Source organism: Podarcis melisellensis (assembly GCF_964234715.1).
Source record: "Podarcis melisellensis genome assembly, chromosome: 2".
NCBI lineage: Eukaryota > Metazoa > Chordata > Lepidosauria > Squamata > Lacertidae > Podarcis > Podarcis melisellensis.
The window spans coordinates 33,861,873-33,874,106 of record NC_138529.1 but is presented as its reverse complement, the minus strand read 5'-3'; the positions used below and the strand labels follow the sequence as shown (position 1 = coordinate 33,874,106).

The window sequence follows — 12,234 nt, the reverse complement described above, 5'->3', positions numbered from 1 at the left end:
AATACCTCTTATTGTAAGAAAGAAAGGAATCTTGAAGAACCTGTTGTGTCTTGCTTATGGTCAAAAAAGTAAAATCTGAGATGATTGAAATAGAATAGGTACCATATGAGCTGAATCCACCTCATCTGTGGTGTCTAGTTGACCAAACACAGATCATAGTTATGTTATTGTATAATTCAGTGGTGTGCTATAACCTGATAGAAATAATCCTTTTTATACTAATTCCTAATATTCTTAATGTATTGGATGTTTGAGTGAAGAAGGTTATTCTGGTGTTTTTTTTAAATGTATCTGTTATGCAGATAAAAATGCAATATATTGACACAATTCCCTGTTCTCTAAAGTAAACTAATATGGTTTCTTGAACTTCACTACCTAAGAGAAACAAATTGTTTGCCAGACATTGTGAAATTATCATTGCTAATGAAATAGACTAGAGAGTGACAGTCTTGTCATTTGGTTATGTTAGGCTACCTAATTACAACCAATTTCTGTAAAAGAACAATATTTTAAGTCTTTAAAATAAATATAACATGGAGATGTGTTTTGCAAACTACAGGGCTGGTGGTAAAGCCTGATTGATTAGGAATATATCTGTATGACAGCTATTTTGGTAGAAGGATGCTTTCCTCTAAGCACCTTGCTCTTTTTTCTTTCACAGGACCAAGTGGATCATTTGCTCTTGCTCAGAGTGAAAGCCAGCTCTCTTAACTCCAAGATTTCTGCTCAGGAGAAAAAGGCCATCTTAGCTGACTTGATGTGTGACAAGCCTCAGATAAAGCTCCTCTACATCACACCAGAGATGGCAGCTTCCTCTTCCTTTCAGCCTACCCTGAAGGTTCTAGTGTCTCGAAACCTCCTTTCCTACCTAATAGTTGACGAGGCTCACTGTGTTTCTCAGTGGGGGCATGACTTCCGACCAGACTACCTGAGACTTGGCTCTTTGCGCGGTCAAATACCCAACACTCCATGCATAGCCCTGACGGCCACAGCCACTAAACAGGTCCAAGATGATATTGTTGCATCGCTTAAGCTAAAGAGGCCTGTTGCCACTTTCAAAACACCTTGCTTCAGGTCCAACCTGTTCTATGATGTGCAATATAAAGATACCTTAACGGATCCGTATGAAAACCTGAAACAGTTCTGTCTGAAGTGTCTTGGGCAGAAGAATGACTCTGGGGTGAGTTAAATCTGTAGGAAACATTTTGTTTTTAAAGTTTTCTCCCCTGCCTATCTTACTCTAAGCAGCTTTCGTTTTAAGTGGATTGGAATATATTTCCTAAAACTTAATTTTGGGGCAGGGGATGAATGAAAGGGGGTTCTCGAACAGCAGAGCAGACAGTAAACAGTTAACTCCACTTGGGAAAAAGGCAAGGCCAATCAGGAAAAAACAACAACCTTTGTCTTGTCTAGAAAGAGGAACCTTCCAGCTTTGGGCTCTGCCTTCTAGAGAAAAGCAGGGCAATGTGGTTGCTCCTGGGCTACTGCTTGGCAGTTGCTTATAGTCCTTAGGCGTATACAGGGACAGGGAGAGATTACAATGCTTTTAGAGCATTGGGCATTGTGATGGTGCCCAGCGCTGTATGATCCTCCAGTTTGCACAGCCTCCAGCTGACGGGGGACAGCTGCCCAGGGTAGCAAACGATCTCCCTGAGCCCCTTGCATCCCCCATCAAGAGAAGGAGATAGCTGCCCAGAGTAGCAAGCAGATTCAAGAGTAGTGAGTAGACGTCTCCAAGCCTCCTGTATGTGGTGCTCTGCTCACTGGCAAAGGGAGTGGCAACAGGGGTGGGGCACCACACTGGGCATGTGCAGCACTCAGCATGCTCTCTCACTCTGCAGTCACTGAGGTGCTTCAGAGAAGAAAGCCACCACCTCTCCTGGCAGCCCAGCTCCAAACTCTGCCAATGGACTGGCAGGCCAAATTCTTTAATAATGTCCCTCAGCAAGGGCTCATGGACACCTTGCACAGGGGAGTTGAAGCAATTCTGTCCAGTGCTGCCATAGCCTCCATTTCCAGCCAGCAAGCATTGTAAGGGCACCCACTGGATAAGTGCCCATCTTTTACCCTGTTAATCTCTTCAGAACCCCTCACTAATTTGGCAGCCTGGTATCCCAAGGACCAGAGGCTTTGCTTGTAAAGCAATGCTGTCATGCTGTCATTCACTGTGAAGGTAGGATTGAGAGATCTGTCAGAGTCCTTCATAGAATTTAAGGACCAGAAGCCCTTCTGTGGATTTAGTGTTTATTGTAGTTCATACATTTTTAAAGCATTTCCCAATAACTTCTTTTAAGGGAGAGGAGGAAGAGTTAAATCTGAGATTCTCAAGAGAGTTGATTTCATTGGATTGCATGTTCCCTTCTATGAAATTCCTGCATAAAATATGTACAATGTTGATCATAAGGCATGCATATGAAAGGCTATTACCACTGGCTGGAATCCATCACAGCACTAAATTTCTTGTTCTGTCAGCACAAGGATTTATGTTTGTGTGGAAAAGAGGGAAAGTCCTGTTGCACAAGTGGAAATCCTTTTGCTGACAGGGATGTGGCAGTTGAATACCACCCGTTGTTTTGTTCTTCTTGATACCTTGGATCTATACCAGCTCTTAATAACATTAATAGGTTTCCTTATGACACTTTGATTTATGTTGCCTACTCTTCCTCCCCCTGTGTAGCGCTACTCAGGCTGCGGAATTGTCTACTGCAGGAAGAGAGAAGTATGTGAACAAGTGGCTATTGAACTTAGCTACAGAGGAGTCAACTCCAAGGCATATCATGCAGGTAGAAAAAGCTGTGTTACTTTGATTCGTAAGCATTTTTTAAGTATGCGAAAGGGTTCTTTATTCTAGCCTCAGGGTCCAGTCAGTATACTGTGGGTTGCAAAGCCCGGTCTTGACTTGTTTTTCTTTAATATGTTCTTTAGAATGCAAATTTAGTACCACACTGATATGATCTTGCTGAATAGAGTCCATTCCAAAGCACAGGAGCCTTATTATCCTGCCAGATCATTGTGTCAGGGGTAAGATTTCAGGTCGCTCAAAATACAGGGCCAGAGGGAGTGGCAAAGTCCTGCATCTGTTCTGGACTGCACCTCTCTTCAGCATGGCCAATGGTTAGATATAATGGGGGTTATAATCCATAGCACCTGGGAGGCACTGGGTTTGGGGAGGCTGATGTGTGTGAATGATTGCCATACCCCAGCATTCCTTTCTATTCCTAGTTAACTTTAGCCCAGCTCCCTTTCTCCTAGTCCCTTTTCTCTATGTGCTTTCTTATTGTAATTTCTCATTTCCTGGACCTCCCCCAAACTTCTCCTGCTCCGGCTTGCTTTTCTTTGCCTCATGATTCTCCCATGCTTCCCTTCCTAGTCCTCCTGTTTCTTCTGCCATTTCTGAACGCTTATCTCAACCCACTACCTTCTTCCCTTTCCCCTTTTTATTTGGCTTGCAACTGGATGTTTGAATTAATGCCAAAAGTGTTGCTAAATTGAGTACTTTTGGTGTATTGACTTTCCCTGAAGCCCTTTGCACTCAACTTTGCTTTAGTTTCCCCACACATGAGTTCCAAGGGAAAACGTCTCATACTTGGCTTCTAAACTTGTTCTGTACTGCTTTTTCGATGATACTTCTTGTCAGTACTAGGTTGAGATCACAGGCAGCTATGCAAGGAACTGGAATGTATACTCTAACACATGCTCCCTGCCATCAGGAGCTGGGTCCTAGAGTGTCACAGGCTGTAGGTGCTGCTCTGTTGACCCAAGCAGGACTTCTAATTCTTCTGCCTGGCCAAACTGGAAGCCTCATTGCTTCCCTGCTAATCACAGTGCTTTACGGACCACATTTTTATTCCCTTTTGTGTCTGAAGGAGGTTTGGGGATCTGAGTACACATAGTCTTGGGAGCTTATGGAGTTAGACTCCATCCTCAGACCATGAGAATTCTGTTTTAGGTCTTGGATTCCCCTCACATATGCTGGCAAAACAGGATAGGAGAAGTAGGCAGGTAGATGGATTCAAAGACAACTAGGGACTGATAGGTTGGTGTGGTTTGCCCCTTGGTGATGACGGTAAGAGCAGAGGTTCTTCCTGCTGGTATCACACTCTTGTCTTTTGCTTCTTCTCAGGACTGAAAGTAGCAGATAGAACATCGGTTCAGAATGAATGGATGGAGGAGAAGGTTCCAGTTATTGTTGCTACTATCAGTTTTGGAATGGGAGTTGACAAAGCTAATGTCAGGTGTGTGAAGTCATCCTAAATGGGCGATGCATACTGTTTGTTCAATATACATTTGCTCAACATCTGGAAGAACCTGGTACCACTATATTTCGTTGCCTGTCCTTCTTAACAGAAGGGTGTAATTAACAGCAAAAATTGGGCTTCTCACAGAGTGGTCTCTCTTTTTTTATGCTTAGTTTTGTCCTGGATTTGTATGCAGTTCTAGTTTTGTTCAGATAGGGATTTGAAGGTAATAGCTTAATTGTCTTACACCATGCAGATTTGTTGCACATTGGAATCTTGCACAATCTATAGCTGGGTATTACCAGGAGTCCGGAAGGGCTGGGAGAGATGGAAAGCCATCCAGCTGTCGCCTCTATTACTCGCGGGATGACAGGGATCAAATCAGCTTCCTGATCAAGAAGGAACTTGCTACGTTGCAGGTGAGAGCCTTGTGTGACATGGTTCAATGCAGTTCACATGCCTTAGCTAATGGTCCTTTGATTACAGTGAACTATATATTATGCTCTTGCATGGATGTAGTGTAATTGTATGTAATTTTAATTTTGTGAGGTCCTTGCACATGCTAATTAAGAGGGCAAGATATACATTTTACTAAATACGTGGCCGTATAGAGACCTTTAGATTTCCCGACTGTCACTTCAGAGGGGCTACATATGGAGTCATTTGTTGCTGCATTAGAGAAGTACTGGAGGCAACACTAGGATGAAAAATATAATATTAAGGTTTGGTTGCACTGAGCTGCACAAAAGGTGCACCTGAAAAGTTGGTGGTTTTACCTATGTGTAGCACTCCTACGGGACGCGGGTGGTGCTGTGGGTAAAACCTCAGTGCCTAAGGCTTGCCGATAGCATGGTCGGCGGTTCGAATCCCCGTGGTGGGGTGAGCTCCCGTCTTTCGGTCCCACCTCCTGCCCACCTAGCAGTTCGAAAGCACCCTTAAGTGCAAGTAGATAAATAGGTACCGTTTTATATTGGGAAGGTAAACGGCGTTTCCGTGTGCTGCGCTGGTGCTGGCTCGCCAGAGCAGCTTCGTCACGCTGGCCACGTGACCCAGAAGTGTCTCCGGACAGCGCTGGCCCCCGGCCTTTTAAGTGAGATGGGCGCACAACCCTAGAGTAGGACACGACTGGCCCGTACGGGCAGGGGTACCTTTACCTTTACCTTTAGCACTCCTACAGAGTTGAATAAATAGTTGGTTATAGTGTCGCAATGCAACTAGAGGAAAGAGCCGTAGTTGTGAAAGAAAGCTTGCTTTTGAACACAGTGTTTCTAAAAATAAGTGGTTTTGCTTATTTGTCTTTACCTTTCTTCAGGAAAAGCGAGGCTCCAGATGGAAAGACTCCAGTAAAGCTATGTTGAAAGATTTTGATGCTATGGTGGCCTTCTCTGAAGAACTGGGGTAGGTTGATGGATTGGAGAAACATATATTTGTTTCCTGGTGATTGGAATCTTGAGGGCTTTGCTTTTTACGACATGTAAATGCAACATGATAGACTGAACTCATAATGGGGGTTTGTGTGTATGTGGTAGCACAAATGGCCCATGTTGTATTACCTTTACCAGAGTTCTGTTAAAGGTCTGGTAGGAAATCTATTCTACATATTACTGTATTTTTGGAACCTCTCACTAGCTTTAACTTCTTTGAAAAGAAAGGCAATATGAAACCTAATGGCTTGATGCAGAAATAATTTTAATTGAATATTGTTTAGGGATGAAGCTTCCTCCTGTGATGTATGGTGGTCCATTGGTTGTGAAACTTTGCATAGATGTTTGGAATGGTCAGCCCTTTAGAGAGTTGGATATTTTGGATGGAATTCGTTGCAGTGCTATTACGGTCGTTCCATGAGTGCGAGCTTTCCTGCTTGCCAAATGGAACAATTTCCCCTCTCCCATCCCTGTGCACTCTTCTGGGGTTTCTCCCAACCTCCCAAAGAGTTATGGGGAGGGCGGGGAGTCTCACTGCATTGGTTCCTGCTAGTGAAACTATTTCGTTGACTGCAGCCTGTTGGGTTTCTATTCCTCTCACTGTGCAGATATTGTGTAGGAACTGGTTCATCACATGTCTGTGTTATGCATTCCAGCACCAACTGTTGGAATCATGGGAGCGGATGTTTACTGTACTCTGCTTCCATTTGTTTTTGCTTTCACTTCTGACTTCTCTCTGAGGAAGACCAGAGAGAGGAGACATGTTTTCTTTTGCTCTGCCTTATGCTTAATAAAGTAGCTTAGTGCTTACAACCCCAGCCTAGCTCTGACTGCATTTTATCTCTGCTGGATTCTGGATGTGTGCTCAGTGTCTCCAAGGCATGAGTCACTCTAAATTGTTGGGGAAGGCTGTCGGAACTCCCTAGAGCTGCATGCTGATGGGAGGGACAGGCTGGAAATGTTCCTGTCGTTTGCCTGGGGGTCGTCCATGCCCCCGGCCGACCCGACACAGCCCAATATGCACATATCCAGCAGGGGTCCCTAATTAGAGACAAGTAACCACTACACAAATTGCAACCTGTACTAAATTGAGAACTCTGTACTTGAAACAAAATGCTATGCTGTAGCTGTTGCTGGCTTATTTTTGGAGAGGTAAGAGTGATATATATCTAGCTAACTCTAGGCAAATGTAGATATGCCCATAATCTAACGCAGATGCCCTACTACAGGTATGGCCATATGGTAGGAGCAAATAAAAATGCTCGACAGCTTTCTTATGATGCAGACTGTGGTTGCATTAACTTGCTATTAAAATGGAATAAGGGGACAGGTAGAAGGCCATAGTTCCTTATTTTGATTTTTTTATCCTGTATAACTGTAATCTCTTGGTTCTCGTAATGTGAATTTAGCAGGGTTCAAACCCATAACTCTGAGATTAAGAGTCTGATTCTCTACCAACAGAGCTATTCCAGCATAGAATATGTATTCAGTAATTTTGAAGACAAATTGGTCAGGCATTCTAAAGTAAGGTTACCTTTTTTTATTTATGCATGGTCTAAAACAGGGTGTTGAAGCACCCGGCAGCCCTCAGCAACATTTGATGCCCCCCCTCAAGCCCTCGTGCTGCTTTCCCAAAGCTGGGTAAGTGAGGGTTGGCTGGGCTTTGGGAAGACAGCGTGAGGGTTGGCGGGGTGTCAGAATTTGGCCTCGCTCCCACCCCACCCCATGCGACAAGGCAGGGGACGGCCCATGTGTTCCATGGCAGAGTATTCTTGAGGCTCACGTGGTATGAGAATTTGGACGTCCCTGGTCTAAAATTTTGAAAGAATTGTGTTTTGGTTGAAACAAAATATCCCTAAACTATTTAAGTCAAGAAGTTTATAATACAATCCTTGAGTTCAGTTCTTATAGTTTTCGGTGGTGGCTGCCTGAATTCATATGAGAGTGCTGGATGATAATAGCTACTGTTTTCCCTTTCTACTGTTGCTTCAGGGTCACTCCTCCCAACCTTGAGATATTCTAGCTGTTTAGGGTTCATGTGCTGATATTACAATGCTAAGTAGCCAATCAGATTTGGTTAGGTCAGGCATGAAATTTCTCATATTAGCACAGGCAAACTCAGCCCTCCAGATATTTTTTGGGACTACAATTCCCATCATCCCTGACCACTGGTCCTGTTAGCTAGGGATGATGGGAGTTGTAGTTCTAAAACATCTGGAGGGCCGAGTTTGCCTATGCCTGGGTGGGCTAGGTGCTAAACTCTCTAGTGACAGATGAATCTCATTTAGAGAGAGCAATGTACTGGTAATCCTTTCCATTCAAGAATTACTATACAAGCAAAGTGATTTTTCAACCCTTTTGAAGCAGCTGGAAACATCTCTAAAGGAAAGAGGATAATTATATTGAAGATTTTAATGAAATGGGCATTCTTCCTCCACCCTTTGGCTCAGCTCTGTCAGATTATGGAAATAGGATAAGAATTGGCGGAAGGGATTCATGTGGATGCATTTAAAAAACACAGCTCATTTAGTCTCATTTAGTTTCACTATTGATTAGGTTATTTATACTTATACTGGTTGCAAAAGAAGAAAGACAAATGTACAATTTCAAGGAAAACTAAACATTCTTTGAATTTTCAAATTCTTACATGTCAGCTATTTCTCAAACAATTTTTGTCACTTCCTTTGCTAGAAGTAGTTGTGAATCAGACCTGCTCAGGCACATGCTTCTTTAATGCTGATTTCATTTGGTGTCAGGCCTCGTGTGGAAGCTGGTCGTGTGCCTTTGAACAGTGCCAAATTTCCTCTGTAGCAAGTTCACTTGTACATGTGAAACAGGGGTGTCAAGAAGCAACAATACTTCCCCCTTCTTGGTCCCACTTCAGCATTTCTCAGATTTCACAGGCAAGGCTGCTCTTGCTGTTTTATATGGGGCCAGATTTATTCCTTGGAGTTGAGCAGCAGCCAAAGATGGCAGCGAACAACAGGAGTGCAATGATAACCATGACGAATGAAGCTATTACTACCAGTCCCCCAAGAGCCCAGTCATCTGACAGAATCCGAGTTTTCAGTTGTTTTAGAATGTCTTGAGAAGCAGTTTGTATTGAAGTGGACATCGTTGCCAGGCCCTGGAGAATTAAAACAATATGTGCATTTAATACATAGACCACTGGAATAGGAGCAGCATCACTAGGACAGTGTCAACTTCTGTTGGGAGTAGAGGTGCCTGGTCCCCTTAGCTACTCTTTTTAAAAGCATCAGGGGCCTTGTTTGGCCAAATTTCCATGAGCCAGGGTTGGTGGGTTTTATTAAGGGCTCCCCTGTCTTTGAATATGCTTACCAGAGGTTAAGGTATCTAGGAAAAGAAAAAGACCTTTGCCTGGCACGGAGAGGTTCAAGTTTCAACGTGTTGTTTATTGTTGCTATTGTCTTCTGAGAGATACAGAAACACCCCCCTCTATTCTTTACCTTGTAGAAACATAATTGACTTTTACATCAATTCACAGATACAGGAATTAGTCACCATAAATATATATAGAATTATGATGCTTTCTGCAAGGTTATTTTCAATTGTTTGCTCATTCTGCACCTTGCTGCATTTGCAGCTGCTCCTGCTGATTCTGCTGCTGTTAACAGCAGGGTGCCGTTACTGGGAATCCTCAGCTTCCATTGCATTCTGTACATAAAAAGATGCTGAAACAGAAAAGGCACTGACATAGCATTGGACTAGATGACCCTCAGGTTCCCTTCCAGCTCTACAATTCTACGATTCTAGCTAAAGTGTCGTCCCATTTAAATGGAGGGGGTTTACTTTAATACGGATGTGTATGCCGAGAAATCTAGGCGTCTGCTCAAATAACATTTTCAAAAATTTGAATCTTAAGTCACCAGAAATAGAAGTGAATTCAGGGCTTGCATTCCACATTAAGTGCGTTCAGACTTGTTATCTGTAAACAGATCTGCAGAACTTGCTGCCCCACTCTATAATGGAGCAGGCACTCAAATAAATGTTGAAATGAAGTAAAGAAATTAATAGAGGATAGAACAAACAGGAAGCAGTACTCCACTCCCTTGAGTTCCTGCACTTTTACCCTATCACATCCAGAAATGGTTTCTACTGAAGGCAGACTGGATGGACGTTTCTCCCCGCCTCACTTGGCTGTCATTATTGTTAATTTCTTGTGACCAAATGGTGGTGCTAAACAGAATTGCCGTTTACCTCCTTGCAAATTTCTATACAGTTCCTTTCTTTTTGGAGCTCACCATGAAATTTCACATATTAGCACAGGCAAACTAGGCCCTCCAGATGTTTTGAGACTACAATTCCCATCATCCCTGACCACCGGTCCTGATAGCTAGGGATGATGGGAGTTGTAGTCCCAAAACATCTGGAGGGCCGAGTTTGCCTATGCCTGTATTAGCATTTCAGTGGGTGACATACATCCATTCAAAAATACTTGCATCCTGCAAAGTGTCAAATGTTTCATATGTTATGGGTTTTTGTTTGTTTGTTTGTTTGTTCTTAGAGATTCCAATAGAAAGTCCCAAAGCAACTGTGGCTGAAATAAATATCTCACCCACTTAAAAGCCTCTTAGAATTGTAGAGAACTGATCTCTCCAATCACCTTTCAGATTGGAGTGCTTACAGGCCTATTGTTGTGACATCTAAATGCAGTCTGACATCTCTTTGGAAGCAGCTTGTACTTTTAATTCCCCTGCTACGTTCTGTTCTCATTGAAAAGGGCATGTGGATTATTCCCTCGCTTCACATTTGCTGCTGTGCAGAAAGATTGGAGTAATTGGAGAGCAGAAAGAATGAAACATCAGCTAAATTTCACTGCATTTGTATCATTGCTTTCTGGGTTTTTGTTGTTTTCTCTCTCTTTGCCTACATGCTGCATGAAACGAGGGATTAAGGGGGAATGTAACATTTCTCCCACACAAAGCCATGCTCAGTTTGAATCTCTCAGGCACGCTCCAGTTGTCTGCACCACAGCAAAAATATTTGGATAATGCTTCCTTGTTGGAATAAAAACAGTTTGCTTTAGCAAGGTCATATATGTGTACAGCCAGATTAATAAAAGTAGAAACAGCAATGGGCTTTGTGCAAATCTGGAGGACCCTTATAGTGACCCTTAAACCATTTCCCATAAAATGACGAAAGTAATTGTGGCACATGAATAACTTAATAATTGTGGCAGTCTGTTCAGAGCAAACAGATCACTACAGATGATTCTAGTAAATTTTTGAAAAGTAGGAATAGAGAAGAACTCTCTGCTCACCTTAAGCTGTATGTAGTCGCCTTTTTAGAACCTGTTGGCTGGGAAGACCTCCTTAATTGCGCAAAGAGAAAGTGTGTAATGTCTAATATCTGTTTGTACTTTAGCAAATTATTAACACAGCCAAGAGAGGGTGAGGCTTATCTGAAAGCTTGAATTATACAATCAGGCTTCATTTTATTCATGTTGTACTATTATTGATTGAGCCACCTCCCAAGCTCAGTAATATTTGCTTAGTTGGAGAAGGCACATGGGAGAACATGCAGGCTAAAATTGTTCCTTCTTTCTGGTCTTTGACCATACTTAACTAATTTTTCTGGGCAGGATCCTTACTGGCGGGAACCCCCAGAACATTTTCAGGGGCTCGTGGAGGGAGGAAAGTCAGGAAAGTCTTGTTCCTCAAGTGGAACTTGTTTCGTGCACGCATTCTCCACTTAGTGCTATGTTGAATCCCACCTGCTGTGTGTTACAAAGGTCCCAGCTTGATCCAGGAATTGTGTGGAAGCAGGTAGATCTGTCACAAAAGACTGGCAGGAGCAACATAGAGAATTAATTGCCTTCTGCAGGTTTGTAATGATTAAATGTTTACCCTTTCAAAAATGAAGGTATGCATTAAAGTTCATTATTTAGGCTGGGATCTCATACTTGTTTACCTGTGGGTAACTCCAATTGAACTTAACGAGTAGTTGTGAATAAGAGTACTGTATTTTTCGCTCTATAGGATGCACCGGACCATAGGAGGGGGAGAAGAGGATTTCCCCCCCCCTTGTTCTCCCCCTCTAAAACAAGGTGTGTTCAAGGTGCATTCACCCAAAGCCTCCAGAGCGCATGGGAGTTACTGCTGTGCTCTGGAGGCTTCAGGCGGCTACCTTGGAAGCCTGGAGAGCGAGAGGGGTCGGTGTGCACTGACCCCTCTCGCTCTCCAGGCTTCAGTGAAGACAACCCGAAGCCTCTGGAGAGTGGCGGGAGTTCCCGCTGGGCTCCGGAGGCTTCAGGTTCCTTTTGACCTGCTCTTGGGGGCTGGCAGGGGGAAGCGCTGCTTTCCCCCACTGCCAGCCCAAAAGAGCAGGTCAGGGAACAGTGCAAAGGCTGTGTGCAGCCTTGCCGCTGCCCCCCGAGCTTGTGGGGCTGGCGGTGGGGGGAAGCGCTGCTTTCCCCCACCGCCAACCTCAAAGATCCCTGAAGCCTTTGGAGTGCAGCGGGACCTCGTGCTACGCTCCAAAGGCTTCGGGTTCCTTTCGTTGACCCAAAGCCTTTGGAGTGCAGCACGAGTTCCCGCTGCACTCCAAAGGCT

General features: G+C 43.7%; 1 protein-coding gene and 1 long non-coding RNA gene across 8 annotated transcripts in view; one reads left to right on the top strand and one right to left on the bottom strand.

Annotated features, from left to right (window-relative positions):
- RECQL5 (RecQ like helicase 5) overlaps positions 1 to 12,234 on the top strand; it is a 48,236-nt gene that overhangs the window by 2,757 nt on the left and 33,245 nt on the right. For all 7 annotated transcript variants that reach the window (XM_081899586.1, XM_081899588.1, XM_081899587.1 and 4 more), the window contains 5 exons: positions 662 to 1,180; positions 2,678 to 2,783; positions 4,124 to 4,235; positions 4,495 to 4,657; positions 5,551 to 5,636. In XM_081899586.1, the coding sequence (XP_081755712.1) occupies positions 662 to 1,180; positions 2,678 to 2,783; positions 4,124 to 4,235; positions 4,495 to 4,657; positions 5,551 to 5,636 (986 nt within the window). The remainder of the gene's footprint in view (positions 1 to 661; positions 1,181 to 2,677; positions 2,784 to 4,123; positions 4,236 to 4,494; positions 4,658 to 5,550; positions 5,637 to 12,234) is intronic.
- On the bottom strand, positions 8,267 to 11,636 carry LOC309363569. The gene is made up of 2 exons (XR_014165408.1): positions 10,944 to 11,636; positions 8,267 to 8,789 (listed from the first exon to the last, which is right to left on the bottom strand). It is a non-coding gene; the product is annotated as an uncharacterized lncRNA (long non-coding RNA).